The 17,633-nt window shown below is 39.7% G+C and overlaps 3 protein-coding genes and 1 long non-coding RNA gene across 4 annotated transcripts; 2 read left to right on the top strand and 2 right to left on the bottom strand.

Moving 5' to 3' along the window:
• Positions 1-181: 181 nt before the first annotated feature.
• LOC101168770 (WD40 repeat-containing protein SMU1) lies at positions 182-7,065 on the bottom strand. The gene is made up of 12 exons (XM_023957139.2): positions 6,898-7,065; positions 6,147-6,357; positions 5,904-6,056; positions 5,704-5,820; positions 4,880-5,002; positions 4,373-4,492; positions 4,165-4,281; positions 3,894-4,021; positions 2,399-2,525; positions 1,986-2,138; positions 1,099-1,251; positions 182-958 (listed from the first exon to the last, which is right to left on the bottom strand). Exons 1-12 carry the CDS (start codon positions 6,921-6,923, stop codon positions 860-862), a joined length of 1,527 nt encoding a protein of 508 aa, XP_023812907.2. The 5' UTR covers positions 6,924-7,065; the 3' UTR covers positions 182-859.
• On the top strand, positions 4,171-4,696 carry LOC105354197 (uncharacterized). The gene is made up of 3 exons (XR_908872.3): positions 4,171-4,309; positions 4,404-4,452; positions 4,561-4,696. It is a non-coding gene; the product is annotated as an uncharacterized LOC105354197 (long non-coding RNA).
• An 840-nt stretch (positions 7,066-7,905) lies between the features above and the next one.
• On the top strand, positions 7,906-9,853 carry LOC144990334 (perilipin-2-like). The gene is made up of 6 exons (XM_078943524.1): positions 7,906-8,103; positions 8,212-8,416; positions 8,610-8,692; positions 8,761-8,995; positions 9,068-9,198; positions 9,545-9,853. The coding sequence occupies exons 1-6, from the start codon at positions 8,062-8,064 to the stop codon at positions 9,785-9,787; spliced, it is 939 nt and encodes a 312-aa protein (XP_078799650.1). The 5' UTR covers positions 7,906-8,061; the 3' UTR covers positions 9,788-9,853.
• Positions 9,854-10,637: 784 nt separating this feature from the next.
• On the bottom strand, positions 10,638-14,710 carry LOC144990335 (small ribosomal subunit protein eS6). Its single transcript, XM_078943525.1, has 6 exons — positions 14,454-14,710; positions 13,830-13,961; positions 13,186-13,396; positions 12,641-12,787; positions 10,981-11,138; positions 10,638-10,763 (listed from the first exon to the last, which is right to left on the bottom strand). Exons 1-6 carry the CDS (start codon positions 14,457-14,459, stop codon positions 10,668-10,670), a joined length of 750 nt encoding a protein of 249 aa, XP_078799651.1. The 5' UTR covers positions 14,460-14,710; the 3' UTR covers positions 10,638-10,667.
• Positions 14,711-17,633: the final 2,923 nt, after the last annotated feature.

The raw sequence follows: 17,633 nt of genomic DNA, 5'->3' as shown, positions 1-17,633 counted from the left end.
AAAATATTTAAAAAAAAAAATTTTTTTTAATCTAATCTCATTTTCAGACTTTGTACTTTAAACTTTACCTTTATAAAAAAACTGACAATTTGAGATTTTTTTTTTATAATTTAAATTTTCACAGATTATATACTATAGTGAACATTTACTTTGCTTTGAAATATACCACAACACCAGATAGTGCAATACAATTTTTTATTTTTCATCTGCAGGCATGTTTATCCACAAAAAACACCAATGTGTATAAAAAATAATAATAGCACAAGCCACAGTTATGAAAGCACACAAAAAAAAGAAGTTTAATCCCCATGCATATACTAGAAATTGTATACGTCAGCATTCAGGGAATTGAAATAACATGCAGAGAACACTCAGAAATCAGTAAATTAAAAAGAATTTGGACCAGAAAAGGTATAAATTTAAGATAGTAACTATTTAAATATATGTCTTTTGAAAAAAGATGAATTTGGAGGGAAATGGCACCACTGAGATTGGATGTACAGTATGTGGAAGACTGCATAAAGCATGGAAGACTGCGACGCCACTCAAAACGGCATAATATCCTCAAAATGTGTTGTAATATAAGCCAAAAACAGTTTCAAGTTCCTAAATGGATACATTTTATGGAATTTCATTGGATAAAAAAGAGAAAGATAAAACATATCAAAGGCAAATGTCTGTCATTTACCATAAAATATGATTTAATAAGATTATGGCTACAGATTATAAGTGATGTTCCTCAACAGTTTGCGATCAAGTGGTTTGTTGTTGTGTTTGTTTATACGTTGTTCTAAAAAAACTCCGTTTAAAAACATTCTTTCCCACAGATGCAGCTGCCATAAGCTACTGCCTCCCATCCTTAAGGCTTCCATAGCCTGAGCAGGCCGTCCCCGCCGTACGTGGCGAGCAGGTTCTCGTGTGGGTGGTGAGCAACGCCGATGACATCTTTCTCGTGAACCTGTGAATGCACAACAACAAATGTTGACATTTTCCCATCAGCCTCTCTGTCCCCAGCCTGGCAGCTGACTAAGTGAACAGGCAGGACCAATGGTTGCTGCTTCCTAAAGATAAGAGTTCTTCATCAGCGGCGGGGCTTACAGTCAGCGTTTTCTCCAGCCTTCCTGTTGAGTATTTGAAGCAGTACAGCATGCAGTCCTCGCCCACACAGTAGATCCACTCCCCCCGGGGTGACGTGGTGCAACACACAAAGTTTACTGTCTGTGACCGGTCAGGAGTGAAGGTCTTCACAGTCTGAGGAGGAAGAGGGAAACACTGTGAGCTTTCAGTTACTGTTTCTGCCCTCAAGGGTCACGTATGCATGTAACCTTGGGTGTATCACACTTATAATTTCAGAAAAACTGCCTAAACATGTAACACTTTCACTTTCATTTGTGAAATGAAAGGGTGAATGAAATGAAATAATTGACACCTGTCCAATCAGACCAACCCAATTACTGAGCTACATAGACTTTAACAAAAAAGAAAAAACCTTTCTTCAAGTGCATTTTTGCCTCTTTAATAAAATTCTAATAAAACCTGATGATCCTATTTCCAGTTCAGAAGCTTTAGGTTTGAGCTTTGTATTCAGCAAACAAGGCTTGAAAAGAAGACATATTTTAACACGTTTTAATTGTATTTCTTAGCGTTTAGCCAGTTTTAATGAAGACAGAAGTGATGGAAGATTTTCTTCAGCAGAAACAATTCAATTAGTTCTTAACTTCTTTTTAAGCCAGTGAGTTGAATTAACACATTAATGACCTGCAAGATTTTCCAAATATGTGTTAATTTGTATGTTTTTTAATAGATAAATATTTCAAAGCTTTTTTGAGGAACAGTAATTTCCAAGACAATCTTAATGTTACAAAAATCCACTTTTTGCACTTTTAGGAGTAAATCAAATAAGTCATTTAAATGCTTTACAACTTTCTGGCATTTTTTAAGACAAAATCGTTCTCACTTGGAGTTACTGGCTGCAGGAGACTTACCTGACCGAGCATGCTCATGACTGCCACTGTGCTGGACTGGTTACAAACCACAAAGTGCTGGGGATTTTGGGGCAGAGGAATCACGTTGTTCACAGGAATACTTGGCGCTGCTGACAGATTACTAATGCATTCACAGGACTTTATGTTCCAAATCTGAAAAAAAAAAGAAAAAAAGATACCTCTAAAATACAATACCTAAAACCTTAAATCTAGTACTTTTTGTCTGTACATGTAATCTAAGATTTTACAACAGGAGCAAATGGAATTTCTTCACAAAATGAGTTTTAATTGAGATAAAATCATAAAAAACAACGGATAATTACTTTTCCTGGTGATTAACTTATCATTTTTAGGTAGTTATCAGTAAATTTTACAGGAGATGTTACTGCGTAAGACTCCTGTGTGAATTGTACCTTCACGCTGCCATCAGATGAAGCGCTGATGATGTGAGATCCATCTCTGATGAAGGCTGCATCATTTACAAATGATGAATGACCATTTAGTTCCTTGAGTGTCTTCCCCGACCTCAGTTCATGAATTCTGCAAATGACATGGTTGAAAAATGGGTGACACGGAGAGGGTTTGAAAAAAACACAAAAGAAAATGGTTCTCTGGAAGAGAAGAATTCTCTCGAGATCAGACAGACCCCGCTGTTATTTTTAGCTGGTGGTGTGTTTGGGTGCAGATTGGTTAATCCGTGACAAAACGCCTCACAGATTCACTACATCTGTGCGCAGACGATTTGCTGTTTGTGCAGGAATTCTGACTCTAGAGGAACACGTTGCAGCTTTGTGCCTGAGCACATGGTGTCTGAGCTGCACCCACACAGCACATGTGCCTCTGACGGAGCAGCCCGCACCCCCAGGAGTCAGAAACAACATTTAAAGTGAAGGAGATGCACTGTGTGTGCACACGAGAAAACATAAAGATGTATTCTTGTACTCATCAGGTTTGACCAAAAAAAGATGCAAACGGAAGACAATGGATGTTAATAAGCTTCATAAATGACAGGTTGTGCTATGAGGAGGAAATCAATGTAAAAAATATATTTAAAAGGACTTCAAAGGGACATTATGACTTCTTTTATCAGGCATCCCATTCTTTATTTTTTAAATGTAATATTTAAATCTCTCTTTTTCTACTCTTTTAATACAAAAAAACTTAGGTTCCAGAAAAAGAGGGATCCTCAAACATTTACAAAATTACCCACAAAAAATTAAATTTTCCCCAAAACAAGCAGATGTTTTTAAACTATTTTTGAAGTCATTTAAACATGGAACACTGAGAATAAGCTGAGTCAAAAATTATAGTTACGTTTGAAAATGTAAAAAGAACACATCGAAGTGAAATCCTTGGAGAAACAGAAAATCCAGAAAACTGTAGTATACCAAATTATATATTTGTTTATTATAAATTATATATATATATATGTATATATTTATATATATATATATATATATATATATATATATATATATATATATATATATATATATATATATATATATATATATATATATATATATATATATATATATTAATATCAGGTTTTACTTCTGTGTGGTGGGAAATAGATCTATGAACAGCTTCCTATCAGCTGTGAGTCACAGCAGGGATCTGTATATCTCCTGTCCTCCCACATGCCTTCTTATACAAGTAAAAAATACTTTTTGTTGTCATTTTCCTTTACTCGCTTTACTTCTTTTTTTTTTTATTACATGATCATTAAAATCATCCTTCATAGTATTTTTATAAGAACCAAAATCTTACTTTTTTGTTTTAAGTTCTCCATGTGTATAAAGTTCATACATGTTTCCAAACACCTTCCCAGTAACAAATTGCTGAGACGGATCTTGAATAACTAGCCATGCAGCTGCAGTCTATGTCATTTCCTTCATGGTGTCTCACCTGAGGGTCTGGTCGAAGGAACCACTGAGGATCTGACTGTTGTCCTTGGAGAAGCTCAGACAAGTCACACCTTTGTTGTGAGCCTGCTCAAACCTACGCAGGCACAGACCACTTTGGATTTTCCACACCTACTCAGTCAACCAACACACACACGCACGCAGACACGGGAAATTATTTCAAATGAGCACTTTTTTCTGTAATATCTTTTACACTGTATTTCTTTTTTTAGCAATGTTTGGAAGAAAACAAAGGCACATCAGAGTAAACTAACCTTTATTTTGCCGTTCTGAGCTCCAGTGGCCAGCATGTCTGTATCTTGACTGAAGCACATGCAAAGCACGGCGTCGTCCATCATCATGAAGCTGTCCTGGGCCTGATATTTCAGGTCCTACAATTACATCCGCAACAAGAAATTGGTGAAATAATATCTTCCATCATTTGAAGATATATATACTTCATAGACTGACAACTAAATTTACCTTGTTAATTTTTCCTGTGTTGAAATTCCAGACCTCAATAAAGCCATCCACTGATCCTGTTATCAAGTACCGTCCATCAGGTGAGAAACGGGCACATCTCACATGTGAGTGGCGCCCAAACTGTGCAGACAGAACACATTTGGAAATTAGTTTTTAGAGGAAAATTTTGAAATATTTGTCAATTCAAGAAAACATCAAGCAACGTCAGAGAAACAAAGGTCATCAGTCGGCCTCTGCAAGTGGGGTGACCATTACTCTTCATCAGTTTTGGCACAGAGAAGACATAAGGAGTAATTGTGGCTCCATCCAGAGGAAAATGACTAAAGCACAGCAGAAGTGGGTTCTTCAGGTGAATAAAGCAATTCGTTTTCAGTGTTTGTGTCTGGCAAAAGTCCAAGAAAATACAAACCAACAAATTAGCACATTCAATTAAATGACTGCTACCCTAAAGCTTTGATTTTGTCCAAATACTAGTTAATTTTTATGTTTCACAGACTGTGTTTTCACCTTTATGTGTCTGTACAGCTGCGTTGGAAAACTGTCTTTCTCCACATGTTGCTCCTTCTTCCCCGAAGAGTCGACGATCATGTCGGCAGAGATACAACCCGGATTCTGCTGCCGTGTCATGCACTGTAACACAGATTAGTAACAATCGTCACACACTCCCCTCAATCAAGTCAGAAATCGCCTCACAAACTCTATTTTCACTTCTCATGCTATCAGTTTTGACTGCCAAGTCAATAACTCAAATGTATTTAAACATTGTCTTGAAATGTTATTTATTAATTTTCCATGTATTAATATGGATTTGAGTTCATTAACTTGAACTCAACTTGTTTTCTTTTGCTGAAAATGCTTGAAATAAACCAATCAATTTATCAAAATTATTTTCTCAAATAGAAAGTTGCAGCTAACATGAAAAGAGTTTTCTGCAGACATTTATTAATTTTTAAATTTTGCCTCTGACTTAAAAGCAGGAAAAAAAATGGAATGAACGATTGGAACCAGAGAATTCCCAAGAATTCAGACTTTTTAAAAGTGAAGCATGAATGGATTGTAAAATGTGAAAAAAAAGACTTAATGCTCCAGTAAACAAGGATAATTGCAATTTCTGGTTGCTCTTTTTAAGTAGTTAGTAAAATCTTCCACATCTGATTGTGCTTTAGTTATTCCAGCTGAAAGTAAAGATACCTAACTAACTGAAAGCTATTATAATTTGCAAGCTTATATTTGATTATAGAATGCAGTAATTCAGTATTGGCTGCAGCTTTGTATTTGCAGTGAGTATTAAGAAACTGAGAATCTTCTTTCCACTTTATCTCCATACTCACAGTGACTTGTTCCAAAAGCCCGATGAGGCGAGAAGGTGGCACCACGCAGACCTCCCTCATTAGAGCTTCAGCCAGAGCTCTGCGCCGCTTTTCCTTGCTGCTGCCTTTAGGGTACGCCTGTGGTTTAAAAGAGAGCGACTTGTAAAAACACCCCCACCTATAGAGCATTGTCAGGACCCACAAACAAGTGGTTTTCTCACCTCCCGGGGGTCAAAGTAAGGCTGAGTGAGCAGCTTCTCCAGACGTGAGTACCTCTCAGGCTGGGTCTGCTTCAGCATGATCATGGGATCAGTCTGTCTGAGGAGAGCGCGAGCGGCTCCCACCTCCCTCATTTCTATGAGCTCTATCACCACCTGTTGAGGACATTTGAGCTGAACGGAGGTTTCTGGATGAAGATCAATGTGGAGATGCACCTCTCCAGAAGAACCAAAGCAAACACTGACCTGCTCATAGAGGTCAGTGAGTGTGTTGTCAGGCAGCTTGAGGGACTCGATGGCCAACAAGACAGAGTCCCAGTGACCCCTGTTGATGTCTGCAATGAAGCTTTCAAAGCTTTCCACTGTGTTGAGTGAGACGGTGGTTTCTTCTTGCAAGGTGCTCAGCGTGCGGTAGAGGTTGTTTTCCTTCAGGTACTGCATTATGAGGCGGATCACACTGTAGAAGTCAGAGCTAACTGTTAATGACGTTTTTTTTTTTTTTTTGACGTTGTCACACACAAATTTGCGCACCAATGTTGCCCCAATGTGGCTTCCTTCTGGCACTGACAACATTAACTTAGGGGCTTCAAGAAAGCAATGAAAAAACAGAATCTCATCCTTGGCACCAGCTGGATGAGCGTGCTCGGTGCAACAAGCACAAGAAATTGAACATTATGTGTAAGGTATAGAAAATAGAGCTTGGAAAAAATGCCATTTTCCATAACAACCCACAGTATTCTTAAAATAGCACATCAGAGGAAAGCTGCAACCAGAAGGCTCCATAATAATTATTCATTCCAAATAGTAGTTTGAAAATTATGCCCAGAATGTGTGCAGCAGAGCCACTTCTTCAAGACAAGGTACAGCATTTAATGCTCTCTCCAATGATGTCATTTCTTCAATCAATGCCAACCAATCTAAAAGACAAAAGTTGTGATTTTTCTGCCTCTGTAAAGTGATCATGAAGAAAATCAGGAAAATCTGAGTTTGCACTTACTCCGTGGGCTCCATCTCCACAGCCATGGTATAGTGATGTTGCGTGCTGCTGTTGCCGCACCGGACTGACGTTGTGGCAGCTGGAAACGGGGCTCTGTGTTTGCTGGGGCCACGTGAAAGCCATGTGCCGGGGACCACCCACTACACGTGCCTCTTTCTGTGACTCGCACATGAGGGTCTCATGTGCGCCTCATCCCTGACGCACACCGAGTTGACGCTTCGCAGCACGTTGCGCGCCGCGGAGGCGGGCTGCTGCGGCTGCAGTCTCCGCCACAGCCGCAACATCAGCACCACAGACATCACACCCCGTGTAGCAGAGCGTGCGCAACTGTAGGAGCCCCGTGCAGGAGGGGAAGCATTATTATTCTAATGGACCTCTGGCGAAACGTTTGTGCGTCAGAATGAAAAGCAGGCACAGGATGCGTCTGAGCCACATCTGCAGACATACCAGTTCATGCCTTAATCCAGAATGTTATTGCTTTCTTTGGTTTTATGCCTTTTATTTGCTTATTTTTGATTGGAATAAACCTCTTTTTAGGCATAAACCTGTCTTGTGCGGCAAATTAGTTTCAGAAAAATTAAGCCAAGCAAAGAAAAAACATTTTATGAAAAGATTATTTTATTACAATAAAACCACAAATGGTATAAATAACAGTAAGAACCTCTGTGATAAATCATAGATATATACGTTTGATATATACGTATTATATTTAACAGCAGAAAAAAAAATCAAGATACAGATTAATGTCATGTGGGAATTACAACTAATGTTAAGATGATCAAAATATTTACTTATACCTAATCATTCAATATTAAACTAGTAAGGATTTAACTGAACAGCAAATATTAATAGAATTCTCTTTGCCATATATACAGTCTTTCTTGGCCCAATCTTGTTGATTAAGCGTGCCAAAAATATTGTTTAGTCGCTTTTGAGGTTTGTAGCCTATCATATTCTAAACATGTCAAAACTCGTCATTCTTTAAAAGCTGTTGTACTGATTTGGCCTCAGGTGAGCGCTAATTGATCAGCTGCCTCATCCGGGTATTTGGGCGGGGCCTCACCTGTGAGGCGGCTTGTTTTGCCCCACGCCTTGATGGTTTCTTCGTGGGTCTTTTCCCGAGCAGGTTAAGACAAAACTTTTGGTTGCAAGACTTTTATTTTTATGTTCCAGAGTGCGCAAAAGATGCCCTCAAACAACAATAAGGTGAGTGCAATGCAGTAAAAAAAAGTTTATTTGCTTCTTTGTTGTTGGACCCAATTCTTAAGATTTAAAATGCAGCACACGTTTTATTTTTATGTTTTTAATTGTCAGGAAGCGGTGAGTGCAGCTGCCAGGGTGGCCAAGCTGCCTGCAGTTCGCTCTGCTTGTGCAGCTCTGTCCATTCTGTACAAGGACGCAAAGGGCAGCAGCCCCGGTCTGAGGGTCCTGTGTGAGGCGCTAGAGAGCAGGGTGGGCGCTCTGAGCACCGAGGCCTGCACCCGAGCCTCACCGCTCATGGACAAACTGGAGAACCAGAGTGAGTACTTTTATTTTGAAAGGGTTCTTCCGGTAGGGATGGACACTTTGCCTAATCACAAAATAAGTTTGCAATGTCAGTTTTGGGTTATAAACAAATTTTTCTCCCTTAAAACTTTGGTATTTTTAGTTTTAAATCCATAACTTTATTGTGAAAGGATTATTTTCAAATTGATAAAACCCCATTTCTCCAGTTTCCCTTGCAAATAATGTTGCATGCAAAAGTTTGGATTGGCTTGAAGCATCTTTCCCCATCATTCAGTCGCCCACTGATCAGGTAACATCCCACCTTCAAACCTCTCAAGACAATCAGACCAAGCAGGTTAACGCCTCCTCGTGTCACAGGTTGTGGCCTCGGCCAAAACCAAGATCCATGAGATCCGGGGAAAGGTGAGCATCGCAGCGTCTGGAACTGTGGAGTGTCTCCAGCACACAGTGTCCTGGATTGTGACCAGGATGCTTCCGGCTGATGGAACGACCCAGTCTGTGGCAGAACGGGCGCTCTCCCTGGCAAATGTGGGCCTGGACTTTTCTGAGGCTCTGCTGGACCACGTGTTGCCTCCAACTGAAGAGGAGAACGGTAAGAGGATCTGGACGTCTCCCGTGAGGCAGCTTGGAGTCAGTTTAAATGCAGACTTTGTTCTCCTCCTAGAAACAAAAGCCCACTTGGTTGAGGGGTTTGAAGGCGGGAGTGGCAGGGAAAGATCCCGGATCGTTTCCCTTTCTGTTAAATTGTATAGGAGAACGTATCACGTTGTCATCTGCAAGGTCCAGTCTTTTCAGGTATGTTCAGTTCTGCTGCACATGGTAGAATGTCTCACATGCAGCATTTGTGCTAAAGAACTTGTCAGAATTCTCTAACAAAGCTTTCACACTTCTGATCCATCTATTAAGATATTAGCAGATGTTGCCCATTTTTAAATTTTCTTCCAATTTTCAAATGTTTCCAAAAAACAGAATTTCCTCCTTGGTTCAAACTAGCTGAAGTTCACCTTGGAGGCGGGAGTTGCCATAAACCACCCACCCCCCCTTTAAAAAAAAAAAAAACTGCATCTGCATTGACCTACATCTTTGCTTTTAAACATGCTTAGGTAAGCATTTTCCATGAAATGTTTCCAACTTTTTGCAGGATCTTCAAACCACCTGGAGACTTCAAGAACTGCAAAAATACATGCAGCACCTGGCCGTCAGCGCATTTTTCTTCATCACTCAGATGTACAATTTAGGCCATCTGTCCCCTGAACGGAAGCAGTCTCAAAGCAGAGGTCATCCTATGGTCCTGTCCAAACCCTACAAGAATACCTGCTGGAAGACCACACCTGCTCTCCGGCTGAGACCTGCCCGAACTTCCGCGCTGCACAACGGCTGCTGAGAAAATGTGACTCGCTGTTGACTACTTGTTCCTAGAAAACTTTGTCTAATAAAAGATTCAGATTTATCAGCGGTTCCTGCTTATTGCTCAACATAACTGCTTGCTGATTTTCCTAAAGGCATGCGTTAAGCAGAAGTGTTCAGTCCTTTGAGGATCAGGCTTGAGGTTTTCCCAACAATAAAAGCCTTAAGCTGTGTGCATTTTTGAATGTTTAGCCCATGTTTACACAGGACTGTCGCTATCCATTACTAATGTACGTTCGTCGCCTAGTTACTTTGACTAGTTGGAAGACTGGAGTGAAATGTCAAAGTGGGTAAATGTCATGAATCTTAATCCAGGTGTTTCAACTATTCATGTAGAATACTTACTCGTAATTCTGGCCTGGCAAACTAGTTACCAATTCTTGGCACTATTAAAAAGGTCATCCATTTGTCACCAAATCGGACCGATTGGTCAAAGTTGAACCTGGTTTACCTTCCAATGTGCGTCCAATGGTCATGTCTTGTACGTAGAGCCTGAAAAGTCAGAACTTGTGCGGCTGTTTGTGGAAGCTTGGAATGTGCATTTAGACTTCAAAGATGGCAGTTTAAAAAAGTTGAGGGCGGTGTGAATGTAGCTTAAGCATTAGGAATAATAGTGAAGCAGCCACAAGTTTGAGCTGCGGTTCCAGTGTTTGAGTCTTTGACAGTTGCTGGCATAAAGCTGCTTTTGAGCTTCAGAATGTGCTGGAATTCCATTGAGGTAATGGTAAAGTTACGGTAAGTCAAGGAGCACATGGTTCTTGCCGTTGTGACAGCTCAGATATTAAATAGCAGGCCACCCTCCCCCACCACAAAGTACAACATAGGTGTTCATTTCAATTCTTTATTGTGACATGTGTTCACTTCTGGCTGGACTCTGACTTGGATGTAGATGCTCTTAGAGAAGAGAGGCGACGTCTCTTGGCAATCTGTTCCTGCCGCTTCTCCTTGGCCTCCTATGAAAAAGTAGGACATGTTCAAGGAAATCAAGGGTCTGCATTTGTTGCTAAACGAATTGAATATTTTTTTAAATATGTTTCAACATTTATAAACCTAGAGTTAATGTCTACAGTTAACAGTGAAATGTGACATTTTGTGCATGCATGTGAGATTAAAAGAGCATGACAGCAGGTCAGCAATACTGATTTTCAATAACCAGCTTAAAAGACAAACCTTCATCCTCTTTGCCAGCAACTTGGCATACTCTGAGGCCTCCTCCTTGTTCTTCTGGGTGCGCTGCTTCTTCAGAGCAATGCGACGGCGTTTGTGCTGCAGCACACGTGGTGTCACCAGTCTCTGGATCTTGGGAGCCTTAGTCCTGGGCTTCTTGCCTACCAGAATGGAGGAGAGATGCTGTCACACAGAAGCAAACAACCCACTACCAATTGGTACGCTGGTTTAGAAAAACCTTGAGGGTTTTACCCCCTATGGTCACCCTAAATAAAATAAAGGGTGGCTGCACCCGTACTTATCAAGAGTAGTAACCGTCTGCTGAACTTTGCTTAAAAGAACCAAGAACGAATAGAACATTAATCAAAGATTTCTTGGTGAAAAAGTCAATGAGAGATTCTTTTTACCAAAATCTGTATTGAAACACTTAATGGAATTTTGTAGGGGATCCAATTTGGCAAAGACTTTTTTTCTAAAACAGACCAGAGTGCACTCCAGTACAGTCTAACAGTAAAAAACAAACAATTACTTTCCAAGGGATGACCCAAGGTTTCTGGTTAGACTTATTGAACTCGAGTTTCAAATTAGAATTAACTATAAGATTTGTATTTAAAATGAAACAGTACTCGTCTCGACGTGCTTAAAATAGATGTTTACCTCCCCATCTTTTTTCCACAGCAATATAACTTTAAAAACATTCAAATGTGATCAAATCATACACTGTTTTAGTTAATCATGAGGTTTGTAGCGATGACACAGTGTTTAATCTTACTGATCATGCTGAAGAGCTATATGTTAAAGATTCATGCACCTGCTCAGCGATAAGGAAGAAGAGCTTTTTTTGTTCACCAGTTACATGCATTGGTCTTGTTGGTTTGCCACATTTTCAATCGTACACTTTATTCCATCAACTGCGCAAATACCAGCTGCTGCATTTTTTCCTCTTTACAAGGGTTAAAAAAACCTAGACGGATTTCAGCGTGTCCTTGTTTTTGTAGCAGCGCGTCACAGATATTAATCCGATCCACCGGCTCCTCAATCAACAATAAGTTGGTGCCTAATTATAGCATTTTTACGATGACCGTCTTAGCAACAGTGTCTCCATTCCTCTGGAACTCCCTTTCTCAGATCTGTAAATGTGGTGTTTTCTTTAAAAACAGCTTAAAAAAATCTCTTTAAAAGGCCTTCTCCTGATTCTATTTTTACTCAGTGTTTTACTTTGTTTTTTGTGAAGCACCTTGTGATTTATATCTTAAAATCTGCAATGTAAGGACAATTTATTAGGTATCATTATAATTTAGAGACAAACCACATTTCAAATTATGGAAAAGTTAAAAAACTGAATTCTATGCAACATAAAATGCTACTTTAGTCCTAAAAAGCAAAAAACTAAAGAAATGCATTAAAACAAAACACCTGGATAAATGGAAGAAATTACATTAAAGTAACCTTAAATTTGCTTGAAGCACTAGATGATCTGTAACCACTGAATCACTGAACTGTAAACACACCTCACTCCTTCAGTTTCACCTTTTTTTTAACAATAACCCTCCACACACACTTTCAGCGATAATCCAACAGAAATAGAAAATCCTTCAGGAAGAAGAAGGATGATTACATAACTTGGATGTGTACTGGAAGAGAGTTCAAGCTCCAAACTAACCTTCTTTAGTCAGGGGTCTCCGCACAACATACTGCCTCACATCGTCCTCCTTTGCCAAGTTGAACAGCTTGCGGATCTTGCTGGCCCTCTTAGGACCAAGGCGGCGAGGAACAGTGCTGTCTGTCAGTCCAGGAATATCCTTCTCACCTTGAAGGTTTTTTTAGGAAAGGAGGAAGGAAAAAAATTTATAATTTACTATTAGTTTTCTTACTTTACTTGGTGTAAAAATTAATAAACATTTGTTTGAAAACAGAACATCATTTAAAATGTAGATGAATAAAAAATGGGAGAGCAATGCAGTTCAACCATCCACTTTATCAAGACTGGTCGCATCTGGAAAGCAGCTCTGCAGTTACTGTAGCACATACTGTCCCCCCTTTTTGACTACGAAACAATCAAAAGGGTTCCTAATGTGCTTTCACAGAAACCTGGAGAAATCACATTCAAATCTTTTAATCCTCCGTTAAAACATGCAGCCCAATAAATGAAAGTAAGTCACACGTCATCTATACCAATGCCCGTAGAAATCATGATCACCAAGTTACCTTTCTTGATGATGACCAAGTTGAGAACGCTGAGGTTGGCGTCAACAATGCACCCACGGACAGACTTGCGCTTGCGCTCACCAGTCCTGCGGGGACGGTAGCAGGAGTGACCCTTGCTTAGAAGCAGACGCACACGGCCTTGAGTGAGAACGCCCTGCTTCATGGGAAATCCTTGCTTGTCGTTACCTCCGCTGATGCGCACCACATAACCCTTGGAAAAAGAAAGAATACAATTTATTTCAACACCGTTTGTGCGTGAGGTAATTTAAACAAGCTGTCATATCCAGTCTTGAGCCAATTAAGTTCATTTAAATATCAAACATCCTTCAAATAAAAATCATAGACAACGGCTTCTTGTCACAAAAATAATTTGATAGTTGCCCTTGATACGTTCTGATCTTTAAATTACACATGCATATACAGCAAGTCAGCAGGGAGAAATGAGAGAGCACTTCTGTTTCAACCAGCCATGGTCACATGGGCTGGTCGCATCTGGTAGGATGCTCTGCAGTTGTTTTGGCACCAATGTCTCCCCTTAGCAACTACCAGTCAAGTTTACCAGGGTCGAATGTAGGTGCAACAGCCATTTCAGAAATGCCCCCCCAACTATAAGACAAAAAGAGTATAACTAAGGAATCATTTACCTTCCACTCATCACCCAGAGGGTCAGCAGCCACCTCAGTGGCCATACGCTTCTCATAGAAGGTGCGCAGCTTCCTTTCATCATCAACTTCTATCAATTTCTGGCAGCCAGTAGCGGGAAATGAGATGTTCAGCTACAGGAGGGAAAAAGAAGGAGGGTGTATATTAAACAAAACAATGCATTTGTCTGATCGAAATGTCCTTTGTGTGTAGTAAAGTTGACTAAAAGAGTTAGCTAGTCCACTTCTGCAAGCTAGCTACTTCACACCGTGAAGGCTAACAGGCCCCTGCCGGCTCCAACATTCAAACTTAGCCAAGACGGTAGTAAACGACTTCTGGCTTTTAAAACGATGGTTAAAAAAGGTGTAATAACAAAAACGAGGAATTAAACCTCAACATACATTTAAAAGTATTTACAGTAGCACAAGTATTTCTCGCTGTGCATATTTCGCGAAGGCTTCACTCCCGATACTGCAAGCACTCAATCACACCTCATCCGCAGCATGTAATCCACATTTTAGTCTTAAACTACACAAACTAATAAGTGACCATCATGGCGTACTTTATGTGATTATATTAAAAAGAAATTCGATTAGATAACAAATATAATCCCAAAATCTGTATACCTTCATTGTGCTAAACCGACCAAACGGCTGGTCCACCACGGGGAAAGAGGCTGAACTTCCGCTACGTAGTCTCAGATATTACGCGCAATTCTCGCGATATCTTTTTTTTTTTTTTAAATCATGAATTACATGTCGGTACAGTCGTAAAATAATGAAACAAGACTTACAAGTAAAGCCAGTCATAAAACTCTACAGGAATAGTATGGAACAAAACATCATCAAATAAATACATGACAGTATGTAGTCGAGGGCGGACTAACCATAGGACAAAAATAGGTGGTTAACTGGGACGCTGAGTTTCTGAGGGCCCCATAAGTAACTTTCATACACTCATGATTAATACACTCATATTTTAATACACTCACTTATTTGTGGCAATAGTTATGTCTAGGACCAAAATCGTCTCGCTAAAATTTAATGGAAGCACATTTCTTATCGTAGTATGTGTGGGTCTCTCCACCCTTTTTTATTCATAATATTGAAACAGTCCATCTTACTGCGCATGTGCAGAATCGATCCAGGAAGACAGTTGCAAAACGCAAACAAGCTGCACGTAAAAGGAGGTTCCCCAGAAGAGAAAAGAAAACACAGAATTTTTTTTTTAAAAGCTAGTTTAAGAGAAGGATACAATAAGAATAAAAAGGATCAAGCAGGGAAAAAAAGTAAAAAAACGTGGCAAGTTTCTGCGCTGCACCCGCGGCAGCAGCAACCCACAACCTGCAAGGAAGATCATAAGGGAAAGCAATTCAATTCAATTTTATTTTATTTGTATAGCCCAGAATCACAACAACAGTCGTCTCGATGGGTTTTGTGCAGATAGAAGTAGGGTAAAACATAAAATCAAAATGATCATGAACACACACAATTCAATAGAAAGATTCTAAACTGAACTTACTAAACTCTGAGCATTAACTTTACAGATTTATGTTTAATGGTGCGGTGGGGAAGCTTGCTTTCTCCATGCTCCTGTAACCCCCTGCTCTCTGGCATTGGGGGACCCCTGTGGCAGACGGAACTGCCACAGGGGTCGCCCGGTGGGCAGATTTCCTCCTTCTGCTAACATGTGTGGGTGGCTGGGGACCCCGGGTACCAATTCAATTCAATTTTAATTTATATAGCAAATTCACAACAACAACCGTCTTAGTGGGCTTCATACCGGTAATTGGAAGGTAAACATACAATCAAAAAGGATCTTAAATGCATAGAATTCAATAGGATAATACCAAAACTTTAATAAACTGACTAAACTGGCATCCCTGCTCTTAGACCCCCCAATCAATCAAAGACCACAGAAAAAGACAGGAAGAGAAAAATTAGAAAATAATAAATGGAGAGTAAGGTAATGAGTAAAATGGTCTGGAAGTAAAAAGGGAGAACGGCATGTTAAAATGGGACAGGAAGAGATGCACAACAAGTAAAAACAAAGTATATCTTTAATGTTTAAAATGCATCTGTATAATTGACTTGTTGTTTTGTTTCTTCTACTTTCAGCAGCACAGCTTCTACTGGTTTGCTGCTAAGTTGCTATTCGAACCCAAATTTGAGCTGTGTAAAGGTAAACCTTCTCCGTCACTTGTACAGTCTAGAAATTACAATTTATCTGGTGAAATCAGTAGCTCAAGAAGTAGAATTGGTCGTCCGATAATCAACGATTTTGCGGGTTGAATCCCGTTCTCTCAATTCGTAGTGTCCTTGGACCAAAAAATCAATTCAACATTTGTGATCCATCCAAAGTATTCTATCAGAGAACCCTATAGTAAAAATGATGCATGTATATCATGTTAATTTGTATATATCTGTACAATTGACTTGTTGTTTTGTGTGTTGTCTTTTCACTTCATGCCTGTCTTGGCCTCTGGGCCTTAAATTTCTTAAATTAGCTACAGGTCCAGGCTGGTCCTTCAGGATTAAATCCTGGTCAACATTCATGCTTAGGGGTTTTCCGTTAGCTTCAGATTTTTAACAGCTCATTCCGCTACACCTCCGCCTTGAGGAAACACTGGGCACAGTGATTATACTCTTTTGAAATGGTTGTAAACTGTATTTTTGGTTTTAGTTTTGTTTTTTTATTTTTCTTTGTTTATTAATTAAACTCCTCAATATATGCTCGGCGATCGGCGCGCACCGTCCTTTTTACTGTCTTATTGGCTTCTCTGTACTGCTGCTTGTGTTTTGTTTGGAGTCTCTCTGAACGGGTGTTAAGAAGCTGATTCTTAAGATTTCGTCTGTCTTCAATGGCCTTCCATGTTCTCTGCTCAATCCATTCCTTAGACCCTTTCTTGGTTCTAAATCCAAGACATTCTTTTGCGCTCTGCTGGTAACCAGTCTTGATGTGTTCATATGTTGAGTTGATCATGTCAACACTGACTTCTGTGTCCAAATCTTGAAGTGCTTGGAATCTGTTCTTGACTTGTAGAACAAAACTACGTCTTATCCAAGGGTCTTGTAATTTCTGAACATTGAATTTTGTTGGAGCATGGGCCATTTTTTGAGATTTCCTCAGTTTCAGTTTTATCATTGCCGTAACAAGTTGATGGTCGCTTCCAACATCTGCTCCCCGCTTGACCCTAACATCTATTAATGATCTTCTCCACATCCCGTTGATCATCATGTGGTCTATTTGGTTTTTGTCTCTGTCATTTGGTGAGTACCATGTCAGCTTGTGGATATCACGATGTGGGAACAATGTGCCCCCCACCACAAGATTGTTGGTATTATAGAAGTCAATCAGCCTCTCCATTCTCGTTCATTGTCCCACATCCATGCTTGCCCATTGCTCTCTCGTTGTTACTGTTGTCTTTTCCAACTTTTGCATTTAAATCTCCCATGATGATCAAAACATCATATCTTGGTGTGAGCTTAACTTCTGTATCTAGCTGTTCATAGAAAGAGTCCTTTGCTTCTTCCTCACTGTCATTGGTAGGACTGTAGCACTGAATTATGGTCATGTTCGTATGTCTCCCTCTCATCCTGATTTTAATCAATCTACTGTTGACAGGTTTCCATTCAATTAGACTTTTCTCTGCTCATTTCTTTAAAATGATGGCAACTCCTTCTTGATGCTTACTATCCTCTCTGCCTGAATACAGTAATGTTTCTCCTGTTGATGTTATGACTTTGCCGGATCCTATCCATCTGGTTTCACTAACACCTAAAATATGAAGATTATATCGACGCATC

Source organism: Oryzias latipes, assembly GCF_053564925.1.
Source record: "Oryzias latipes strain Hd-rR chromosome 1 unlocalized genomic scaffold, Olatipes_Hd-rR_3.1 chr1_Y".
NCBI classification, from domain to species: domain Eukaryota; kingdom Metazoa; phylum Chordata; class Actinopteri; order Beloniformes; family Adrianichthyidae; genus Oryzias; species Oryzias latipes.
The sequence above is the reverse complement of the archived record's forward strand: the minus strand, read 5'-3'. Positions and strand labels throughout refer to the sequence as shown.

Excerpts from the sequence above, each read along its gene's own strand:
- LOC144990335 (XM_078943525.1), bottom strand. Across the intron at positions 13,397-13,829 it reads CTCTGGGTGATGAGTGGAAG|GGTTATGTGGTGCGCATCAG; the intron begins GTAAATGATTCC and ends TCTTTTTCCAAG. Across the intron at positions 12,788-13,185 it reads CTTGGTCATCATCAAGAAAG|GTGAGAAGGATATTCCTGGA; the intron begins GTAACTTGGTGA and ends AAAACCTTCAAG.
- LOC101168770 (XM_023957139.2), bottom strand. The coding sequence starts at position 6,923 with ATGGCTGTGGAGATGGAGCCCACGGA. Across the intron at positions 5,821-5,903 it reads CTTACTTTGACCCCCGGGAG|GCGTACCCTAAAGGCAGCAG; the intron begins GTGAGAAAACCA and ends TTTAAACCACAG. Across the intron at positions 4,022-4,164 it reads CTCAGAACGGCAAAATAAAG|GTGTGGAAAATCCAAAGTGG; the intron begins GTTAGTTTACTC and ends TTGACTGAGTAG.
- LOC144990334 (XM_078943524.1), top strand. The coding sequence starts at position 8,062 with ATGTTCCAGAGTGCGCAAAAGATGCCCTCAAACAACAATAAG. Across the intron at positions 8,417-8,609 it reads GGACAAACTGGAGAACCAGA|TTTCCCTTGCAAATAATGTT; the intron begins GTGAGTACTTTT and ends CCATTTCTCCAG. Across the intron at positions 8,996-9,067 it reads TCCAACTGAAGAGGAGAACG|AAACAAAAGCCCACTTGGTT; the intron begins GTAAGAGGATCT and ends TTCTCCTCCTAG.